This window comes from Trifolium pratense, linkage group LG6 (genome assembly GCF_020283565.1).
Source record: "Trifolium pratense cultivar HEN17-A07 linkage group LG6, ARS_RC_1.1, whole genome shotgun sequence".
NCBI lineage: Eukaryota > Viridiplantae > Streptophyta > Magnoliopsida > Fabales > Fabaceae > Trifolium > Trifolium pratense.
This window is the reverse complement of record NC_060064.1, coordinates 36,990,614-37,015,356: the sequence shown is the minus strand read 5'-3', so window position 1 is coordinate 37,015,356 and position 24,743 is coordinate 36,990,614. Positions and strand designations below refer to the sequence as shown.

Below are 24,743 nucleotides of genomic sequence, written 5' to 3'. Positions count from 1 at the left end.
AAGAGTGTTAATACTACTTAATACCAAAAAAAATATATTATAATAAATACGTTATTTTTATTCATATATTAACACAAAGCCATATTTTTTTTCAATAATTTATACGATGTTCTATATTTATTTTATTTGAAGGATATTGATGTGGAAATTAAATTAACTAATATAAGATATATTCAAATAATTTTTTTAGGGTGTTTTTGTTTCATATTTATTTTACTATGGGTATTATGAGATTATTTTAACTTTTTTTGTTTGTTTGGGGGGTTTTTTTTAAAAAAGTTTACACACGAGTCTATATTTTTACGTATATATTAAGAGACATGATTTATTTTTTGTAATTTATACGGGGCCTACTCTTTTTTTTTTTGTGATTCACGCGGGAAATATATTAAAATTGTACGTTTAATTTTCCGTAAAATAAAAAATCAGAGGTACAATTTTAATTGAATTGTATATGATTTTAAAACTATTTTAATTGACTATATTTATATATTAATAGGGGATCTTATTTTATTTTTGACAAATACGGGATCCTACTTTTTTTATGTTATAGTTTTTCATTTTTCATCCTTTTTATTTCAGAATGATGAAAATTTTAATATTAAAATGTTAATTTTTTAGTCTCATTTTACCCGTGCTTGGCACGGGTCCGGATACTAGTAAATAAAATGAGAAAAGATAAAGAAATTGAAGTAGGAGGAAATAAACATAGAGCGCTCTCCAAGTCAGCAAACAATAACCCCCTTCCATTTTGATTTGACGGTGTCGGTCATTCACCTCTCCTTCCCTTTCCTCTTTTCTTTTCTTCCCATTCCCAAACACAAAAAAAAAAAAAAAAAACTCAATTAATTTTTTTTTTATCTTCTTCTCGTTCATTCTTTCTTCCACCAATCATGGCGGCGGCACGGCGGCTCCGTGAGCTTCAATCAGACCAATCAAACAAGATCTGCGTGGACTGTTCACAAAAGAATCCACAATGGGCATCCGTTTCCTACGGAATTTTCATGTGTCTAGAATGTTCCGGAAAACACCGTGGCCTCGGCGTTCACATCTCCTTCGTCCGATCTGTTACAATGGATTCATGGTCCGATCTCCAGATCAAGAAAATGGAAGCAGGTGGTAACCGTAATCTCAATTCCTTCCTCGCTCAATACGGAATCTCTAAGGAAACTGATATCGTTACTAAGTACAATTCAAACGCTGCTTCGATTTATCGCGATCGGATTCAAGCTCTTGCTGAAGGTCGTTCATGGCGGGATCCACCTGTTGTTAAGGAGAATTCGAATTCGAATGCGAATAATAATCGTCCTGGAAAAGGGAAGCCGCCTCTGGCTTCGTCGAATGGAAGTGGTTGGGATGATAATTGGGATAATGATGATAGTTATGGATCTCGTGCTGATATAAGGAGGAATCAGAGTACTGGTGATGTTATGGGATTTGTTGGTGGTGGTGGCGGTGTTACCCCGTCGAGGTCTAAATCGACGGAGGATATTTATACGAGGACTCAATTGGAAGCTTCTGCTGCTAATAAGGAAGGATTCTTTGCGAGGAAGATGGCGGAGAATGAATCGCGACCGGAGGGACTTCCGCCTTCTCAGGGTGGGAAGTATGTTGGGTTTGGATCTAGTCCTGGTCCTGCTCAGAGGATATCTCCTCAAAATGATTATTTATCTGTTGTTTCTGAGGTTATATTTTAAAAAAAAATTGTTTTTTTTTCTTTCTTTCCGGATTTTATGAGAAATGATATATTGTTTGTTGATATATGTTTCTAAATTTTGTTTGTTTTCAGGGAATTGGTAAATTATCGATGGTTGCTCAATCTGCAACCAAGGAGATCACTGCCAAGGTAATTTGCATAGTTAGCACTATATTGTCTGTGAATTGTGTTTTATGTTTAGATTCTCTATAATTTAAATTTATATATATTGGCATTAACATTCCGGATCCCGGGGAAGGGGCCGGGGGTTGATAATTTGGAGTTTAGTCGGATGGTAACCGAATTTTATTGACCACTTGAGTGCAATTTGTGTTCTGAATATATTTTACCCCGCAACATTTTGATTTTAATGTTTAGGAGTTTAACATAATCTATCTTTGAAGAAGGTTACTCTATCCTTTATGTATTAGCTAAGTAATCGGCGTATGAGGTGTGTCATCTGTGAATAAATTACTGATATTTAATGTAATGTAATTCGTATGCCACCTTCAAGGTTTTCCTTGATATTGAGGATGGAGGGAGAACAATGAGGAACAAAGGTTATACCGGTTATTGAATCAATTATTTTTAAAAATAACATAAAAGAACTTCCAAATTCTTTATTGTGGATATTTTTGAAGTCGTTTAGCAATGTTATTGGTAATTGAATTCTATCTCTATGTTTTGTAACATGATAGAAGTTTTGAGATTAAGTTATATTAGTATCTTGTAAAAGGACCTGCAACATGCTTCTGCAAGTTGAATACATATTTATTGAAAACATGATATTTATATTTAAGTTGAATTGGATCTTGGTAAGCGATGTTAAACTCAATCCATTGTAAAGGAGATAATGGTAATGTTGTTGTGACCCTTCATGATTTATGGACCCACTTGAAAGTATAGAGCCATTTGTGAGCCAATTTTTTATTTTAAAAAGAAAGGAAAATAGTGAAGGGGGAATATTATTATTTATTCTCCTGTGAAGATTCAAACTCATTCCATTTGGGTCACAAAGCTAGGCACAACTAAGGGTGGTTATGTGCATGTGCAACATGGGCGATGGGCTATTGCACAAGGCCTCAAAATTCCGAGTGTCTAAATTTCCCCAAGAGCATTAAATAGTAATGTTTAAGGGCCCAAATTTTAATCAAATCTGAACATAATTATATTAATCCAAAATCCTGAATGTACATTTTTTTAAGGGCTAAATTCATGCATATACCAATCCTAGTGTAAAAAATTCTGAGGGCCCAATTTTTAAGATTAGAACAGGGCCTCCAAAGTGTTTAAGGCGGCCCTAGACTGTCACAACTGACTAGCACCCACAGGATCATGTGAGCTTGCTCCATACGGCTGCAAATAAGGTGTTTGACTTAGCACAGTTTAGATTCAAATCATTCCAAACTTGCTTGATATGGAAAAAATAGTTGATGTTGAAAATGAGAAGCACCTGTACTCCACATTTAAAGTTAAATCCTTTCCATTTGTCACCTTGTGCCCTTTATTAGGACTTTAAGAGTGTATGTGGAATGCTTTTGTTTTTTTTTGAACAAGCGAATGCTTTTGTTTTTTATTGGGGTCAGATTTATTAAATGCTAACCGTAACTGATCGTTTTAAATGATATATAGCTCTTTCTGCCTTGCCAAGTAGCTTCCTGAAATCTTTATTGAGGGCTTTCACTTTTCATACCGTCGTTCATTGTTCATTGTTCATTCACTTTCACTTTTAGACCTATCTTTTTAGGCAGAGGAACTGTTTACATTTTGAAATCTCATTCTATGGTGTTTTTTTTCATTAATAAGGAATTTCATGCTTATTTCTTCCAGAAATTCCACTGTCGGCCATTCTCAGTTATTCTTCGCCTAATTGACTATATTGTTCCTTTCAGGTAAAGGACGGCGGTTATGATCACAAGGTCAATGAAACTGTCAATATTGTCACTCAGAAGACATCAGAGATTGGACACAGGACATGGGGTATAATGAAAGGGGTCATGGCATTGGCCACACAAAAGGTTGAGGAACTCACCAAAGATTACCCGAATGGGAACTCTGATAACTGGCAACGAAATGAAAATGATAGACATGATTTCAATCAAGATAATAAAAGCTGGAATTCTTCTACTAGAGAAGGACAACCTTCATCAGGTGGACAAAGTAATACTTACCACTCAAACTCTTGGGATGATTGGGACAATCAAGATACAAAGAAGGAAGTACCAGCTAAAGGCTCAGCTCCTCATAAGAATGATGATTGGGCTGGTTGGGATGATGGCAAGGATGATGACGAATATGATAATAAATCTTTTGGTCATAATGGGACGTCAGGTACTGGCTGGACAGGAGGAGGCTTTCACTAAGGTTTGTAAATTATGCAATGCTGAACTTAGACAAAAGAAAAGGAACTGCTAAAAAATTTCACATTTTAATTAATTGGCTTGCACTTGTAGTTATTTTTATTCCTGTACTTGTCATTCACTTAAACAAATTCTTTATACTCGAAGCTTTATTATGATTTGGGTCCCACTTGATGATCTTCAGAACAGAACTTATTGAATTTCTTATGTGTGCTTTAATATTGTTGAAAAAGAGGGAGGGGAAGATCGTTTGCATGTTACCTAGTCTACATGTTTGCTGAACATATTGAATTTTGATTGTGTACTTATTATTTGTGTTTTATGAAAATTGAAAAGAGAGGGGAGGGGAAGATAGATGTTTTTGCATGTTAAGTAGTCAGCATCTCGAGATTGAATATCATTTGTGATTTAAACTAGATTGGTTTTTCTATCATCAGATTGGTTTAGTTTTAATTTAAAAGTAAAATTTGATTAAATCCAATCCAATCTTAAGTAGTTTGGATTTGAATCATATTTTATTTGGATTTAGGCGAGCAGCAAGTAAAAATTTGAAATTTACAATAAATATAACATACAGGTCAACTGCTACTATCTTGCTAGTCAACTGCTACTAGCCTACTACATACAGGTCATAGTTTGTTTCATATTCAGATGACTGAAATAGGACCTACGAAATGCTACTATTCTATGTTGCAAATTAACTTGTTTAGCTTACATACTCTTCTTTGATAGAATTTTTTTAGACGTGTGAAAGAGATGAAGTAGGATAAAAATATTATTACAAACAACAAAAGAAATACAAGATAAAGGAAAATGTATGATACAAAAACACGTTTAAAACTAATCCTGAAACAATAAACTTATAAATAGATTAATATAATGTGTAATTTAGAGAAAAATGTTATGGAAAAACCAAATTGGTTAGCTAGTTTCATGTGTGTGTGTATACACAAAACTAGCTAAGTAACCAGCAGTTACCAATTAGTATGATTGTTTTATACATATACAGAAAATCATATCTTTGTATTTGATTGAAATTTCAAATTTAACCCAAAAGCAGGTCCAATAATTTTTTCCATGTTGTCTTTTGGTTATTTTGCGTGTTATTTTTCTATTTTATTTTAATGTTTAATATATAATTTGGTTCTACCTCTCATTTTTAGTACCCAACTGTCTACTAAATCCTGCTTGACATTGTTCTTGAACCAGGTTTGGCCCTATCTTTTTTCAGTGTCAAAATTTTGTCGTAATTGACAAAAATATGGTAGCTTTCAGATTGGTGGCATACACGCCAAGCAGGGTTGGCATTTCACATGAAGAATATCGCCATACTGTCAACTATAGGTTTTTTGGTCACCAGTAAAATCAGCCTCCATATGTGCAGTAAGAATTAATTCTTTGAGGTTATTGTATTGTCTGTAAGTCTTATTATTTTTTTTCTTTCTATAGTTCTCCAAACCTTCCTTCCCTAATGTAATATTTTTTTGCTGTAATTTTCGGGAACTTCTGTATGATTGGAAACGAAGTTTTCCATTTAAAGTTCCAAAGCAATGGGGGCAAATTGCCCAAATTTACTATTGCCTGGACATGTGAAACATTATTGCAACATGAAAATTTAATGATTTTTTTCTTTCAATAATTAGCTTTGCCTAATTTGTAGTTTTTGGTTGCTCTCTCTCACTCTATGTTGAACTCATGGTTCTTGCATCCATATTTCCCTATTATGGCGAGCATCTGTGTAAAGCCGAACCATTAAGAAAGGCCTAACATATTTCCATCACACTATATATCACTATTTTAATTTAAGATAAAGATTGGTCTGCAGTTAATGCGATTTGAACTACGTATTATAAAGAGACATACTTAATTATATATTTCACTAAGTAAATAGGAGAGATTTTACACAACTGAAAGTTATAGTTTTGGCTTCTATGTAAGAGTTCCTTTTTACTCAGTTGCATGAATTTGCATATCAAAACATATGGTGATCAGATAGATTCATGAAATAACAAAATACAGTACCCAAGATTGGGATTTATTTTTTTACATGATTTTGTTTTAACCAGAAGCTTTTTAATACATATTTGATACTTGATAGTATATCATACTATACGGATGATTCTGAGATGGTATTGATCACAATACTCTTTGCCCTTGATGTTCTTCTAGGAATAGTTTCACTTGAATCTGTAAAATGTTGGTCTTGGTCTTGTATAACGAGCACTGAACTCGTAATGCCTTGACCTGAAGAAGTTAACAGGTCTCCAATAGGTCCCAACTCAGCATGCTCTAGATGAGAATCCTTTATGTCAATCATCATGGTTGAATCAGGAAGTTGATGTCCCTTCCCCACAATTACAAGTTCATACTCTTTAACCCTCCCAATTGCTAAGATCTCATCTGCTATGTTAGCAGTATCATTTTCAATATACTCCACTGCTCCAAGCCATTTAGTTTTGAATTCATTTACTGCTACCTCATCCAACTCCTGCTCATGACATTCAAATTTGTGAGAATTGTTGTTTGCATTCAATTATAGCTATTCATATTATGACTGAAGCAAGCACTGTGTTAAAAAACTAGTAAAAATGAAAATGCCTTTTGATCATTTTCCCAATTGTTGGAAGATGTTGATGTGTTGTGGCTTTGTTCTTGATCGTTGAAAGTACCTTTGTGTAATTTGAATCTCACAACAGATAACCTAATTGCTGGATGTTTTGCCATTCTACTTCCCAAGTCTAAAACCTTTCGATCATCGGCTCCTCCAATGAAAATTATGCACCACTGGTTTCAACCCTTTGTTCGTAATACCTTCTGCCAACGCCGCCATGATTAACAAGCACCGCAACTGAGCATGGTGCATTCCGAAGCACCCTTTGATTAACTTCCTTCCAGAATTCCACCCTTGTCCTATGTTTTCTATTGCATCTTCATCTTCTCCTCCCCACCTTTTGTGAAAAGGCAATATGATCGTTGCCACACCCTTCTCTTCTGCAATATGACATATGTCTTCGTGGATTGTAGACAATGATGAGATTGATGTCAAATGATGCATCTTGACCCACCGTAACTTGACGATTGAGGTCAAATGATGCACTGTAACTTGACCCACTTGACCAAAAGCATGGAATGCATCGTGCATGGTTCGTCTTTGGAAACGATTGATGAATGGAAAACCACGCTTTCTACTACGTTGAACCATCAAGATGGATGATGAGGTATCAGTCAGTTTAGTAAGTTGCATCATGTAAAGTTTGATCTTACTAGACTTGTTGGTTGCTCGAACTTATACAATGAAGTTGATTAGTGAAGGAATGTTGTCGGTCCCATCGATGCAAGTGAGAATGCGAAGCTTCTCTTGTGTATCTGTTAGGGGTGGAAGGAAACCGGCTCTGACGAGAGGGTTTGTATATGGCTACGACTGCTTCGGTTCTATCTACGCCTTCATCGAGTACCACACTGTTGCATTCGAATTTGACGAATATCAATAGAAGCAGTATCACTGAAGATGAGACAGAGAGCTATGTTAGCAGCAACATGTTTCAATTTCAAATCTCAGATATCTTAGGTGTGAATGAGTTCATGCAGGAATGTGAATCAAACAAAAGTATGATTAATTAATTACTTGCATTGATTTATGTGGCTAGGTAGATATAGATTGCAAGTTGTGACGAATTTACACCACCCCATGTAAATCGAATTTCTCTATTAATGAAAAGCAACAACAAATTGAAGAACGACAACAATAAAGATGGAAAGAAGAAGAAGAAGAAGAATGGGGTTTGAGATTTAGGGATTTAAATTCGAAAAATTTGGTCTCTAGTGTCATTTTTGTCCGTTGCCATATCATCATCCACTTATGTTAGTTAACGGTCAAATTTAATGCCAAATACTAAATTGACTAATGGAATGCAAATTCAGATGGTTGTTTCCCCTTCTTTAATTATTACTTAAACATAGTAAATAACGTAAAATAATTACTTGCGTTGTTGGAGTTGTTTGAAGTCTTACATTACTTAGGTTCCCAAATTGATAAGTGTATAAATATGTGAGGGCAACCCTCACCATTTGAGCTAACTTTTGGGGGTTGAGATATAAACATATTTAACATGATATCAGAGCTGGATTAAAGATTGCAATGTGGGAATTGAACTCATGTCCACGTTAGGTGTGAGGTGGTTGTTGAAGTTGTTTGGAGTTCGACATTGCTCAGGGTTCGAAGCATCCATTTTAAAATGTAAATTTAAAGGTAGTAAATAACATATTTATAACTTTTATTTGATTCAAGATGCACCCGGTGGTACTAACCCACCAAAATTAAAGGATAATTACATATTTACTTCAAACACTACTTCATTATAGAGAGGAACTTTTTCTTCATTTTTGCTTGAAGTTTCTCTCATTTGTGAGTTATAATGATGTTACTTTGGGGACATCTCCCATTGACCTATGTAATAACAAAATGCTTAAAAACAACTAATTTACACTGCATTTGCAAAAGTGATCTCATGTCTAGCAGATGAAACCTCTGCAACATTCTCATCATGCACCTTAACCTTGTACATTGGTGCATCCTCCGTCAATGCCACATCATGTTGCTGAATAACAAGTACTGATGACACCATCTTGTGACCCATTGAGGATGTTAGAATGTCTCCAATAGGACCTAACTCTGCATGCTCTGCTTCCCTCTCTGCTAATTCCGCCACCATAGTGGACGGAAACCGACCCTTCCCAACTACTATGAGATCATAATTCGCACTTTCGCCTAACGCTATCACCTCCTCCACAACATTTCCGCTACCCTTTTCAATGTACTTCACTGTTTCACCACACTTGCTTCGAAACATCTCCATTGCGTTTTCATCCAACTCCTGCATTTAATCAGTAGCAATGTTATACATAAAAATATTCATATTGTACATATATATCACAAGACATAAGTATGCAAGTTGATTCATTTAAAATTAGCTTAAACATGTATTCAGTCCCATGATAATGTTTCATTTTTTGGCATAATAGTATGTGTAAAGAGTTTCGCCAATTAGTACCTCATTTTATCAGAGCTTGTAGATCAAAATGAGCAAACAAAAACTATAGTTTGAGACTAATAATATCTTTGAGTTAGCAACATTTACCTGTTCTTTTTGTCGGTTCATTTTGGCAATAGAGAAGCTATAGTTTTCATCAGCACTTTTGCCAGGTGATTGGCGTAAAACAAAGTTATTACCACTCAATCCATTTTCCTCAACAAACCTTACAACAGTCAATGCCACTGCAGGGTGTTGGACCATTTTCTTCCCCAACTCTAGAACCTCACGATCATCAGGCCCGCCAAAAAACACAATGCATATTCTTTGGGCCAACGTACCATCTGAGCCCAAATTCTTCGGTCCAAGCCCATATCCTCTATCGACAAGCACACCCACAGAGCAAGGTGCATTTTTTAGTACCCTTTGGTTCACACCTCTCCACCCATGTCCAGCATTCTCCAACACCTCATGGGACTCATTGTCATTTTCATCATCTACTTCCATCTTCCAATGTTTATGGAAGGGTAATATAATCATTGTCACTCTCTTTTCCTCCGCCACGTGGCATATATCCTCGTGCATTGTGGAAAGAGAAGAGATTGCTGTAGTGGACCGGACTATGACTCGGCCCAATTGACTGTATGCCTGAAAAGCACCCGCAAGACGGTTATACCATTCATCACGGTTGAACCGATTGAAGAATGGAAAACCGTTTTTGCGAGCACGTTGAACCATGATGATGGAGGATGAACGTTCTGTGAGCTCAACAAGGTGCATTATGAAGAGTTTGAGGATTGAACTTTTGGTGCTACGTGTTGATTCAATGAGGTTGATGATAGCGGGAATGTTGGTTGGACCGTGTATGCAAGCTAGGACTCGAAGAGTATCCACCACCTTCTTGTCCTTAGAGTGGGAGGAGGACATGTCACCTAGCTTGCGAATTGTCTTGGTTGCGATGCCACGAGCTGGTTTGTAGATTGCCATCACTAGTGGAGTTGTGATGAAGGTGGTGAATAGAGCCATAAGTACCAAGATCGCAAATACTTCATCATTCAAAACCTGTAAACAAATTAAATACAATTAAAAAAAACAAATGTAATTAAATTATAATATCGATAATACATTTCATTTATAATGATAATGTAAAATAGAAGGGACACATATTTTGTAAATGAAAATGTCATAACCGCCTTAGGATGAATTGGATCATGTTCCATTTTTATAAAATGAATAAATGAATGATTTGTTTAAGTCTTTGCATGTACATATGTATTGCCTCTTAAAAAAAGTATAGTTTGTGTGTCATGTATGCAAGATTAGTATTATTTAATACGGAGTATCTTTCATTTTTCTGATGCATCATTCACATGAAAATAAATTAATCACCATAGAGTAAGTAAAATACTATTTGTTCTGTGCTATGATTAGCCAATAATTTGACACCAGGCAGAATGTTTATTCCCTATGTAATAGTCAAGCTACGTAACCCAGCCAAGTTAAAAATAATATAGTCAACTACTCTATTATTTTGCCTAAGAAAGACAAAATCACAATGTTTGATTGGCACAAAGACTTTATAGAATAAAAAAATAATAGGTATAATACTTTAATATCGATCTTTTTATAGAATTTTCACAGTTTTTATTATACATTAGAGAAAATATTTGGGAAAAGAAGTGTGAACACACTAAAATTAGTGATCTTATATCCCATTCCAAAAGAAAAATAGTAATCTATCATAAATAAGAATAATAGAGAAAATAAAACGTCTCTTCACTTTTTGGTCATTAAATCTAATGACTATTATCATAAATAAATTTCATACTGCTTAAAGTATCTCTTACTAGTTTAAGTTTTTCCTGGCAGTGAATATTTTTTTTTTGTATGTCACTTATTAGAAACTATGGGAAACAAGAATATAATCAAAGATGATGCCGAGTCTACAAGCTAGGCCAATAGAATGGCATTTCATTGCACATGTTATTGTTACAAGCAGGAAAGTGGTGGGAAAGAGATCATGATGAGGCAGAGTCTAGACTTTTCTTTAATTTGCATTGATTTTTTTAATATTTGTGGTTACCATGATAATGGTACGAAGTTTCCACCGCCGTTAACGATGAATAATCTTCGTTGAGGAATATGTGAGGCACACAAAGTGGATTCTCCACTGCCAACCGAATTTTCTCGGTACGCATGAGCCAGGAATCGAACCCTGACCATGTGCTTAAGGGGACCAAAACTCATACCACTTAGACCAACATGAACACCCCATCTCCAAAGAGGATTGAATTATAATAGGTAATTAAATGGACTAACCAACCATAGCTTCCTAAATTATCACCGGCTTAAAATTAATGTGCTTTCATTTCTCTTTTTTGATAGCAAGAAGTCATATAATTCTAAGATTTGATTAAAAGTATATACTAATTTGGTGAAATTACAGATGAGATAGGTGCAGGATAGGCATGGGAAAGTAGAAAAGATATAAAGGTAATCCCGAAGTCTAATCTCTTCACGAGATTCATATTCGTATGAAGCAGATGCCACTATCACTAATATATGGTTAGAAAAATAATCTAATTATTTACGTGATAAAATTTGTGTCATGCAAATTGCATTTGAACTAGTCATATATTTTCATCTAAGTATCTAACTTCCCCCAACCTTATTCAACACGGCTGCTGACCCAATTGCAACAAAATAGTGTCACACAAGTTATGAAAACAAAAACATTTTGGTTGATGAATCACCATATTTATTTCCCAATCACGTATGTCATTAAAAGTTTGATAAATAAAATATGGAGAATGTTAACTTGTGCCCTTAAGGCACATGTTAAGAAGATAAATGTGGAAAATATTTATTGAACTTGTGTTGTATTCAATTATCTAAGCATTAAATTCTTTGTATCATTAAATGCTATATGTTTCTATTTTTAGGTAGCTTAACATGTGCCCTTAGGGCACAAGTTAACATAACCCATAAAATATTTACCCAAACTAGTCAATCACAGCAACATTATTTCCCCAATAATACCCTTAAATAATTGAAACCAATATAAAATATACCAAGTCAAACAGGTTGCTTATGTGAAACAAAATTTAACTTTGCATGCTTCGTTCAACTTTACATGTGGACACGTTCCAATTGTGTTGAGGAGACTTTATAGAACTGTCAAGCCGACCCAACAAATCAATACACGCTAAAAGACTTTATAGAACTGTTATCTGTTTGTATACTCACCACCAGTAAAATCCTTAGAAGACTTTTAATCTCTTTATCTCTTGTTAAAATTTTATTTCTTTTTTATAATTTTATTTTCTAATTTCCTCATTTATTTGTTATTATATTTATAAAATACTCTTTTTCTTTTTTTGTTTAAAAAAAAAAAGAAGATGATGGACCTTCGAACCTCTAGCATACTACTTAAATCCTTTACCACCGGACCAAATCTAATAACTTTATAAGATACTCTTTTGTGTATTGATGTGTTCAACTTTAATTTTTCATATTCTTAATAAGTTTTAAAAAATATATCTATATCTATTTTTTCCTCAAGAACGTTCTAGTTGATTTTTAATTTGAAAAGTACACATTATTAATCATTTCATTTGAGAATTATTTGTAACAATTTTTGGTTCCCTTAAGTGAAGTCATCTTTGCCTCTTTTTTATTATTCATGCTCACACCTACAAGGCTACAACTACTAAAAGATATGTTCCTTCAAAAAAAAAAAAAACTACTAAAGGTATGTTAAAAATGAGTTCAAAAGGATCTTTGAAATTTAGTTTTACAACTTGATACCAGATACTCCCTCTCTACATAATTATTATAAGAAGAAAAATAATGGTTAGATTGATTAAATAATTAATGTATTTAGTCTATAATATAGACTATATACATCAATCTTTTTTGCTTATATCATGTCACGAATGAGGTATACAAGTATTATCCTTCAAAAATATTAAGAAATACTCCTTTTTTCCCTATTATTTTGGGATAAAAAATTTTATTTTAGCAAAAAATATTTGTCTTATCTTATCTTATCTTTACATATAAAATGATATACTTCTTCCGTGCCAAATTGAGTGACTCGGTTGACCGTTGCACAATATTCACACATTTTGGTTTGACCATATTTTTTTACTAATAAATTAAAATAAACATTAGCATATAGAAAATTCTAATATATTTGTATTCAAATGTAGGCCTCATATACTATACCTCTTACTATGTGTAAGGTAAATTTTAATAAAATATTATTTTCATTCTATATTTTTTATTATTATACAACTCATTTTATTTTCTATCAATTTTTAGAGGTTAATACACAACCCAAACCCCCTTTTTTTTTTTACTAAGTAATAAAGTGGCTAGAAAATCACGGAGATTGTCTCTTATATTTATGACCGGAGGAAGTATTGATAAATATAACGAAAATTCACATTTTTAAATTTATTATATAATTAATGCATCTTTGGTTGTATAAGTTGTATTTTATAATGATTGACTATTAAGTAAAAAACAAAATAAAAAAAAAAAGGAGAAAAGATAAATTTGCTGACCTTTTTCTCTTTTCCAATATTGAGAACAATGAGTTCAACAAGTCCTTTGGTGTTCATCAGCACTCCAAGTGTAATCGCCTCTCTAACTGGCATCCTGCACAACATAGCTACAACAAAAGTTCCCAGAATCTTCCCAGCACAAGCTGTAGAAATCACCAGAACCAACAACCCCCAAGCTTTTCCTCCACTAATCTTAGTCACATCAGTTTTCAACCCACTCGATGCAAAATAAAGTGGAAGCAACAAACCCAAAACAAAATCCTCTATTCTCTCTATCAACCTCTCCGCAAAATTCCCCGTTTTTGGAATCGTTAATCCAAAAACAAACGCGCCGAAAATCGCGTGAATCCCTATAAAATCAGTTATGAATCCTGAAACCATTACACCCGCGAGTGTTAAACAGATATAAACTTCGTCAACTGCTTCATTCTCAACAGAGCATCTTTGCGCCACGCGCTTCATTACAGGACTTATAACAATCATCATAAAAGCAACGAAACCGACACCGGAGAGAAGTACCCAAACCGAGACGAGAGGGCTTTTTTTGTCTCCGCCGTCAGCTCCACTACCAGCTAACGCGATTGCTAAAGCGAGTAAAATCCACGCGGCTAAATCGTTGAATGCAGCGGCTGCCATGGCGGTTTCACCGACGCGCGTTGTGAGAAGTTTGAGTTCAGCGAGGATTCGTGCTAAGACAGGAAATGCAGTTATTGATAGTGCTACTCCCATGAAAACGATGAATTGACCGAATCCAGCTTTATCTGCTCCGTCGACGGTTTTACGGAGGACAATGGCGACGCCGATACCGCAGACAAACGGAAGAGAGATTCCGCATGCTGCTATACTGAATGCTCTTTTACCGCTACGACGAATTGAGTTTAGATCTAACTCGAGACCAACGAGAAAGAGGAAGAATAATAGACCTATGCTTGCGACGGATTCGAGCGTTGGTAAACTCCATGACGGGAAAATGCGGTGCAAATAGCCTTTACTCCTTCCCAACGCCGATGGACCTAACAGAATTCCACCCTGCACATACATGCAAATCAAGAAAATCACTCTCCATATATATAATTAATCTAATTGTGCATCAAAATTTAAAATAAATTAAAATTATCGACAAGTTTAATCTAATTCGGCTCAGTTTTGACATCAAGTGGTTACAGTCTCTCAGTCGCAGTTGTGTGTATGTGAGTTTCTGATGGATAAGTAATTGAAATAAAATAAATAAAAAATGTTAGTGGTACTTACGACGATCTCGGCGATGACTTTAGGTTGACGGAGAGGTTTAAAGAGGAAGGCGAGGGAGCGGCTAACGACGAGGACTAAGACGGTTTGAACAATGAGGAGAGGGAAAGCGAAATCGAGGGGATTATCACCTTGCCAGACACCATTAGAGGAAGTTTTGATGGAAGTTATGTTCACCATGGTTGGTGAGTGAGAGATAGAATAGAGAAAGAGGTTTAGTTTTTATTGTTGAGAAAGTGTTATCACATGGAAAAGTGTGATGAAAAGATGATGCTGGATCGATCCTAATTTAATGGTGTTGGGAGTTGAGGAAGATATGAATGAATGAATGCATGGAGAGTTTGGACTTTGAAGGCTTATTTATAGTGGAGAGAAGAAGACTTTGCTAAGACTTCGGTGGCAGTTGGCACTATTCCGCTTTTTAATAGTCCTCCCTCTTTAGATGACAGTTTGGTAATTGGTACTATTCCGTTTTTTAACAGTATTCCTCTTTTTTTTTTCAACAAAAATACTCTCTTTTCTTTTTTTGTTTAGATTTTAATTTTAATAATACTTTTTATCATAAAATAAATATCACATCTATATCTATATTGTAATTAATTGGCTTGCTATTTGCGAGTATTTATCCATTCACCCATAACAACAAATCATATGTATAAAAAATAAAAACCGATAACAAATTAGTTACGGGTACCACATGCAGATATAGTTATATGGCTTGTTTTCATTGGTTAATGAGTAAATGTCTCAAATTATAAAGGACTAAAGTAGACTTCACTTTCTAAGTTTCTTCTCAAGAAACAAATATACAAGTGTAATTTTTTCGATAATTTAATCTAATGTGGCACCAACATGTCTTCTCTTTACAATATATAAGGAGACACGATTCTATTCTCAATAACAATCAAATATTTTAATTTGAACTTAATTTTTCTTTTTACAATCCAAAGAGACACGGTTCAATTCTCAATAATAATCAAATATTTTAATTTGACTTTAATTTTTCTTTTTTTGTCTCGCTTTTTTTATTTGTTAATATTCATTGAATCTATGAATATATTATAACAAAAAATAAATATTAGTAAATTATAAAAAAAAAATTATGATCCGTGCATAACAACAAATAGCATAATAACTTTCTTTCATAAAAAAACATAATAACTTTCTTAAAAAAAAAAACAAATAACATAATAACTGTCAACAAAAAAACAAATAACATAATAAATCTGTTTTTATCAATACATAACAAGTAATTCAAACCCAACAAATAAACGTCAAAAAAATAATAATTCAAAACAAATAAATAATCACTTTATATTAGGATTTGAATGAGTAGTGTATACATAATAGGATTAGGATAAGTAACAAAAATAATTCAAAAAACACAATGTAACTCAGTAGTTAATACAAATAATTCAAATCAATTCACATAAGGATTAAGGAAAAGTGATCTATTAGGATTAGGATAAAAAAAGGTGTACAATGGCTGCGTTGGGTTTAGGCAAAACTAAAATTCAGGTCATATGGACTATTTCGCATTGGGTCAACTAAAATAACCACTCACTTAGTATTTAATCTGGTTGGATAAACTCACTCATTTCCCGGGTTGGGTGGGTTGTGGGTTACCTAAATTATAATTTTTTTTAATATTAAATGACCAAATGACGAATAATCATATTTTTTTATGAAAATAACTCAACTTTTTTATTTTCTTAAAAAAATAACATATTTTCACTACTTTTTTACCATCATAAAATGATAATATCATCACCATATTTATTTTCTTCATAAAAATAACATTTTTTTCACTATTTTCAAATAATAATAATTTTTAGCACCATTACTTTTAAATGACAAAAAGAAGTCGAAAGTGGAGACTCGGAGGAAATAATAAGAGAATGCGTTAAATCTGTGATGTATGGAAAAGTAATATGTTTGCCATGTGAAATAAACACACAACTTATTTTAGAATCGGAGTATTGAACTTGTGGCTTTTCTTTTTTAACGAAGGAAACTATTTGATATTTATATGAAAAATATTTTAAAAAATCATAGCACTATGAATTCAATGGGTTTTTTGGGTTTGGGTTGAACTTTGCCCGGAATCCAATTTTTATCATATGTTTTCTTTCCCGACCTCCCGCCTTTCTTTTCTACCTCCTGAATTTCCGTTTTTGTCCTTGGGGGTACTTCGGTTTGTACGAACCGAATTTTTTTGTCATGCTCAAAAAATTTGGTTAATAAAAACTGAAATTTTGTGTTCCAAATTTTTTTCCAGATTTTCTGCATAAATTCAGCATCAGACCCTCAGCTTCCACAATTTATTTGAAATACTAAAAGATGTCCGATTTGAGTAAACGACCACTCGTTGGAAAGCTTAGGGTGTCAAGATTACAAATATAATTTTTGTTTTGAGGGTTAACTATCCAATTGGTTCAGTTTGACCAAATAAAGAGTACTGGTACAGAAACAGAGCAGAAACTTTTCTCAAACTTGTAGGTAGAGTTTCTCATACTATACTTAATGAAATTTAACAATTCCGGTGTCAATCCTGTAGTGAATTTTGTCTTCTTTACACTAGATTTAAAATCATTAGCATACGACTTATATTCAGAAAGATATGCTAAATTTACCACAGGTAGCTCTACACGAATTTTTACATAAATTTTTCTTCTTTTCTTAACATTTATGTTATTTCGCTGTCTTTTCCACTTCTTCGTTCTTCCTGCTCAGGACCATGGACAGACACTTGCATCAACTACATTCTTCTTTTTATTTGAAAAATCAAGACATCTGAATCTTTTTATTCTTCTTCTTTCTCAAATCTCCGTGTTTCATTGTATACCACTCACAACCACTTTTTTCAATCAATTTCATTCCAAATGGGTTTCGTTTCTAGTTCTGAAGTGTGCATCCATGGCCATCTACAAAATTTTGTCTAATAATCTGGTGGTTGATGCTGAGAAGTGGGAAATATTACCCCTTCAATAATGTCATTTGATAAGTTACCTGCATGGGACCATTTATTATTATTTTTAACATGTATAAAAACGATCAAATAACACGGTTATTATCTTCGTCCTGAAATATAAAATCTATTGATAAAAAATACAAGAATTAACAAACAATGTATGACCTATGTGGTAAATACTTGAACTCTTTATCAATTTGGTTCAAAGTTTGATCTCTAACAAGACTCGAGGCATTAATCTATGTAGTTGTACGATGATACCCAATTTATGCCCCAAAAAAAGTTTAATCTCTAATTAGTGCATATGAATAAATATTTATTGAATAATATCAATAAAAATAAGAATGACCAATAATTTAAACTTCTAAATAACTATAAATGTCAAAACATCATTCTCTACGAGCATGTCTTACATAGGCACAAACCCAAATATAATATATTTGGGCACACATTCATAAATCCAAAAAATTAAAACAAAAGTAATTTTGTCACATCAAATATCATCATTTTTATTCTTTTTTTTTTTAATTTTTATTATTTATGTGAGTGTGCCTAAATTTATTTTATTTGGATTTGTTGCTATTGAAGTATTTCTCCATTGTCTACTAAGTACCCTCGACAACAGTTTGCAAGTATACGCCATGATCTGACTTTTGAAAATCTTATAAAAGTTACTTATATTTTTTCTTAATATTTTATTGTAATAATTGATGTACTTATTCAGGATTTAAATTAATAGAAAAAAGGTCAACTGCTACCCAGAATCTATATCCCTATCCACTAATTGATCCCAAAAAAAAAAACTTATCCATAAGTATTAGTGTATTATAATTCGTTGATTAAATTACGGCTTTGTTCGATAAAAATAAGTTATAAACTATCTACCGATAGGCTAGTTAATAGCTGATAGTTAATAAAATAAAATTAAAGTGTTTGACAAATTTAATTGTTGTAAGTATAAAATGACATAAAATACATGGTTAGTGGGTATTTATTATAATAATTTTTAAAAAAATAATAAATGCAAATAATAAGGGAAATATGGAATAAAATGTAAAAAGTTATAAGCTCATACGCTACTTAAAATAGCAACTCAAAATGTTAATTAAATAAGCTTGTTACCAAACACGTCTATTTTTATCAAACAAGCTTATAATCTAGTCCAATAAATTATAAACTAGCTTATTGGATTTACCAAACACACCCTATGAACACTACTACCGCCGTCCCAAATTATAAAACACAAAAAATTTAATTTAATTTCTTTATCTCATAATTTGAGTGAAACATTTTTTTAAAAAAAAAATCTCCAAATTATTATATTTTTGTTAATTTTTTCTTATAATTTGAGACGAAAGAGTATTTATTCGACTGCCAGAATAAGAAATATAATAATATATGTTTCAATTCAATGTTTGATAACATGACGAAATATAATAATTTAATCTTGAATCTTATTCTATCAAACTAGGGTCCATAGCATCCGCCGCTTAAAGGACATGTGACATGGGACATGGCAATGGGGCTTCCTGATACAACCCAACATCTCAACATGAAAAATGCAAGGGCTGCTAATGTTGCCAAGAAATTCATTCATAAAAGACCTTGTATGATCACATATATGATTCCGCCAAAACCATTCAAATTGTCATGAAGGAACACACTACCATCTACGTTAAGAGCATGCACTTCGTCAAATTTAGGTCGCAATCATGAAAAACACGCACGGGCGATTCGATGGGAATTAAGAGAAGAAAAAGCTTTACGAACATGATGCAAAGGGAGAACACTTGAGCGCCAATATCCTGAACGAAATGCTTGATATCTTCAAATATACACTTAGGCCCTATTTGGATTGACTTATTATAAGCTTATTTGAAAGTCGTTGTATTAGTGTTTTGGTAAATTAATAAAAAATTCTTATCACAATTTCATAAGCTTATGTTATATTTTAATAAGCTCTCATAAATATAATATGTTTATCATTGGACTTAACATGAATCTTATGAAAAATAATTCTGCTTTGAACCCCGCCTAATCCATTCTACACAATATTAAAATATTTTTTAAAATTTATTTTTCGAGTCAATCTTAAACTTATTTTTTTGTTTTTATACGGTTACTCTTTTTTTAGTCGATCAATTCCTTTTAGATCATTTTTCTTTGTATTTCATGTATTTATTTTACTTTTTTCTTAAAGCATAAGTGAAAAATCCCCTCAATTCACATATATTGATTTAAGGAAAGCATCAAAATACTTAAAAAGCTTACACTATAAAGCACTATGTTAATCAAATTTCGTGATGCTATTGAATGAGAGTTTGGTTTTTTTGTCCAAAGTTTGTAGACCTTTCTCTTATAGACTTTTCTCTTTAACCTTCCTACGACTAGTTTTTTCTTGTTCATTCCGTATACACAAAATCACCTGAAGATGCTGTCTAATAGAAACAACGGTTTGAAAGAACATATGCAGTCACATGATACCTGCAAAAGTTATCAAATGATAGCACTATGCACATGTTTTTCGTGAACCACATTTTCTCATCAAGTCAACTATGCACTATCTCTTCCTAATATTTTTTTTTTTTAAGGAATCGAGCTTATCTCATATCATTATAAAAGCTTCAACAATATAATTAATAATGAGCTTCACCTCCTTTTACACTAGGCAAGATAGAGTATAACACATAATTTTTGCCCTTACGAAGTTACTATTATGATCACGGATACACATACCTATACTCAATTTATTATCACAAAAAAACCGCATCGACATTGCATTTAAATTTACTCGACGGTGGTCTCTCCCACTTGACATGAGTTGGGTGAACTGCTTGGCCTTCCCCTTGGGTATACACCACATGCCTCGCCTAACCTAAGACATTTGAGGTGCAATAGTAAAGAACAAAATCAAATATACCCAAAGATAACACATGTTGTTCTAACTAACAAATCCCACAACTCCAAACTTTTTCATGTATCTATCTATGGCCACCGGACTAGTTACAAAAAGATGCCAAGAATTTTAATGTATCTATGGGCATAATTTATGTTTAAAATAATTAATTAAAAATAAAATTAGTTAAAGGATAAAATAAAATAAAATAATTAAAAATAATTAAAGGATGATTTCAACAACCACAAAAAATTAGTTAGTAATGTTTTTTAATCTGTTCTTAAATTTCCTTAATAAAAAGTTTAAAAAAAATTTGATTTTAATTGGTTTAATTTACGAGACGGCCCAATTAAAAAGAAGTCGGAAATGATAAAAAAAAAAAAATACTTTTAAAGTACACACAAAAACAAAAAGATAGTGGATTTGATGTTCCTTTTGTGATGAAACATCACTACCAAGTACCAAAATGTTGCATACTTGCATTATGCTTGTGACACAAGTCATTGGTGTACACTTTAAAATATTCATACATGAATTGAACCACACTTTTCCCTTAAAGTGATTGATTATAACGAAATATGCACTTGGAGATCAAAGAGCAAATAATGGCATCCGTGACTTGGTGTCAAACATAGGAACGGTTCTCACACGAGTTTTCCTTTTCCAATTATATATGAACAGAAGGATGCACATATTTTTGTCCACAAAATATGGGAAACAAACATTTGTGTATAGTCCTATGGTAGAGAATAAATTAGCTGTCATTGGCATAACAAATAACTAGTTAGTTTTTATTTTTTTTAATTTACAAATGTTAGTAGTAAGTGAAATACTTGCTTGGACATAAACTAAAGATTTGAAATACTTCTTTCTTTCGATCATTGTTATAAATTAAGGAAAAAAAATTAGGGTTTATTGAAAGGTAATCGATATATAGGTATAAATATGAGAGGAAAAAAATGAAACAATCCATTTCTGATTTATAGGTATAAATATAAACTCGACATATATATGATTTAAAAGTATCAGAGCCGAATTTTGATAATATGGTAATTTACAATAATTTTTTTACTGGAATTAATATTTGGATCTTGTTAACTAGTGTATCTGGGACACTAGTTGAGGAATTGAAAAAAGAAAAAATAATATGCATTAAAAAAATATTAGACTTTTTGAAGTGTTGACTACAAAATTTTAAATTTACATTCTTAATAAGTGTCTCAAGTGGGGAACTTGTTAGCATTTATATTTTATAATCTCACCATACAATACACATTAAAACAATTAAGTCTGTTTCAATTTTCTAGAAGCATTTTTAAGAACATTTCTAAAACCACTACCTTGAGACAACCATCCTCCAAATTGAAGAGTATGGGTGGTGGCTTTACACGTAGGCATGACAATAAAACCCATACTCGTGGGTATCCACCCAAATCATACCCGTTTTGACGGGGAAAACTCGAGTTGACTGGATTTGGGTTCGGGTTTGGGTTTTCCCCGATTTCGAAAGATGAGTTTGGGGCGGGTAATGGGTACATTGATACCCACCCTGAACCCGTCCCCGAACCCGCCCCGCTTATACTAAAAATTAGATTTCACCTCTTTTAAATTAGAAACGCTTAAACAATCTCTTAAATTACGTTCATATATTTATTTTTTATTTTAATTTGAGTATTAAACAAATCATTTTCTCTATTTTTTTTCTTTATTTAAAAAAATATTGTTGAGAGAAAATAATTTTGGACAATTAACTTTTTTTTTAATAAAAAAATACTAAAATATAATCTAAATTCATGTGGAAAGAGGCGTAATGGGGATACCCGAAACCCGATGGGGATAACCGATCTCCGTTGGGTATGGGTTTGGGGTTATCATTTTTATCCCCGCTCGAATTTGGGATGGGTTTGGAGAAACCCGAACTTTATGGGTTTGGGGAGGGCAAAACCCGTCCCCGCCCCGCCCCATTGCCATGCCTATTCACACGGAGGAATAAAAGAGAAGTCCAACCATGAGTGAATAAATTAAATGAAATTTGGGATTATATAGGTGGCTTCTAAGGTGAGGACTCTATTAAGTCCCTCACCGGTGAACCACTAAACGTAACCGTTGGATTAAAAAAGACTATAGGATCTCATTAGTTAATATTACACTAGATTGAATCTCCCTTTTTCTCTTTTCCCCTGATCTCACTCTATCTCCATAACATCGTAAACCCATTTTTGAATTTTGTTGAATTGGATTCGTGATTGTCTTTGTCTCATGAATTTGCCTCTTCGCCCTCTTCCTCTCATGTTTGGTAACCTCTTATTAGAAACATCCATGATATTAGTATAGGTGAGGATTACAATCGTAGGGTTCTTAAGTTCTTTTGTTTTAGCCTTTTAGCCATCACCAAGACACCAACACAATTCCCTGGTCACAAAATTTTAACAGAAAAAAAATTCCTTAAAATCCAATTGCGTCAAATTAATATCAAAACTTTTTCAAAACTCCAATTTTTGAATCCAAATATTCATTCGATCAACATTTTTGAAGATTTTTAAAGTTCATTGTCATATCACAACAATAATTTCAAGGTAAACAAAGAAAGAGAAAAGGAGTAAATTGTTGTGATTTGAGAGAAGATGGATAGTTGGGAGGTCACTAATGTGATCAACAATTTGAACTAATAGAGATGAAAGAAGTAAAAATATTGTGTGTGTGATGCATTGTAAGATTTGGTGACCTTTTTAATCCAACGGTTATGTTTAGTGGTACACCGGTGAGAGACTTAATAGAGCTCTCACCTTAGAAGTCACCTTTACTTTTAGTGGCTTAATACCACATAATTAAAATTTGGAGGCTCTGCACCAGAGAGCTGGATGCATGTCCTTGTGGCCGGCCCTAAGTTGAGACAATCCCAGACTGCCATCATCTTTACTATATACAATGTTTTACGGATCATAATTGAATTTACTCCCTCCGACTTTATTTATAAGTAAAAGTTATTTTTTTAGATTCATTGAGCAATTGATGTATCTAGCTTAAATATAAACTAAATACATTGATTTTTCGATGAATTTAAAAAATAATTTTTGCTTATAAATAAGGTCGGAGGGAGTCATTGGCAAGATTGAGATGTTCAATTGAAATTAGATTTTAATATCAGAATTTTTATATTTTAAAAAATTAAAACTATATTAAAAAATGAATATATAATCTAATTTTGATAGAACAACTACGAATAAATAACTGCATTTTGATAATTTATTTCCATGTTTTACTTGTCAACCATATCCTAGTCAGTGACACGTGTGAGACAGTAAATCCAAACCATGGATGATGTTTGGAGAAGATTGGGTTCTAAGTAAGTCACAAATAGCTAATATGAATACCCCCTTTAATTATCTGATAAGTGAGTGTGATTGTCACAAGATATTAATATATATAGTAGTACATTGATATCATGGTAAGTACGACATTACTAATATAAATACCCAAGTAGTCCAAATAATTTATATGTGTGACGAAGAGAATCTGAATCCTGGTAGTCGATAGCATTAGCAATATTGGCAAATAACTATTTCACTTTAATTACTTTATTTTGGTTTTTGAACGATATTATTTGTTTACGCTTATATTATATAGATTACACTTATATATATCTTAATTTATCATTTTAGGAAATGGATAATGATAATGATATAAGCTACGAGAAATCATTATCATGACAGCGTAAGGACAAAATGTGGTAAAATTAAAATAATGGATTACCCTAAAGAGTATTAGTTTTTTTTTTTACATCACCGGTTTAATCTGGTTCGGAGATCAGTTTTGGCACCAAGTAGTTCCAGCCCCTCTCGATCGAAGTTGTGGGGTATCGAACTTTGGTCCTCTCTACCAAATTCAGCGTCAATAACCACTGAACTACACCCAATAAAAATATTAGATACATAAGTACATTTGTAAGTAAAATAATTTTTTGATATTATTAT

The 24,743-nt window shown here is 32.8% G+C and overlaps 2 protein-coding genes and 1 pseudogene across 2 annotated transcripts; 1 reads left to right on the top strand and 2 right to left on the bottom strand.

Annotated features, from left to right (window-relative positions):
• Window positions 1–699: 699 nt before the first annotated feature.
• LOC123888554 (ADP-ribosylation factor GTPase-activating protein AGD7-like) lies at window positions 700–5,695 on the top strand. The gene is made up of 4 exons (XM_045937632.1): window positions 700–1,685; window positions 1,790–1,846; window positions 3,589–4,060; window positions 5,266–5,695. The coding sequence occupies exons 1-3, from the start codon at window positions 894–896 to the stop codon at window positions 4,057–4,059; spliced, it is 1,320 nt and encodes a 439-aa protein (XP_045793588.1). The 5' UTR covers window positions 700–893; the 3' UTR covers window position 4,060; window positions 5,266–5,695.
• Window positions 5,696–6,163: 468 nt separating this feature from the next.
• On the bottom strand, window positions 6,164–8,459 carry LOC123892201 (annotated as a pseudogene).
• On the bottom strand, window positions 8,307–15,349 carry LOC123888553 (cation/H(+) antiporter 20). Its single transcript, XM_045937631.1, has 4 exons — window positions 14,906–15,349; window positions 13,655–14,683; window positions 9,195–10,148; window positions 8,307–8,930 (listed from the first exon to the last, which is right to left on the bottom strand). Exons 1-4 carry the CDS (start codon window positions 15,080–15,082, stop codon window positions 8,538–8,540), a joined length of 2,553 nt encoding a protein of 850 aa, XP_045793587.1. The 5' UTR covers window positions 15,083–15,349; the 3' UTR covers window positions 8,307–8,537.
• Between the last annotated feature and the right edge of the window lie 9,394 nt (window positions 15,350–24,743).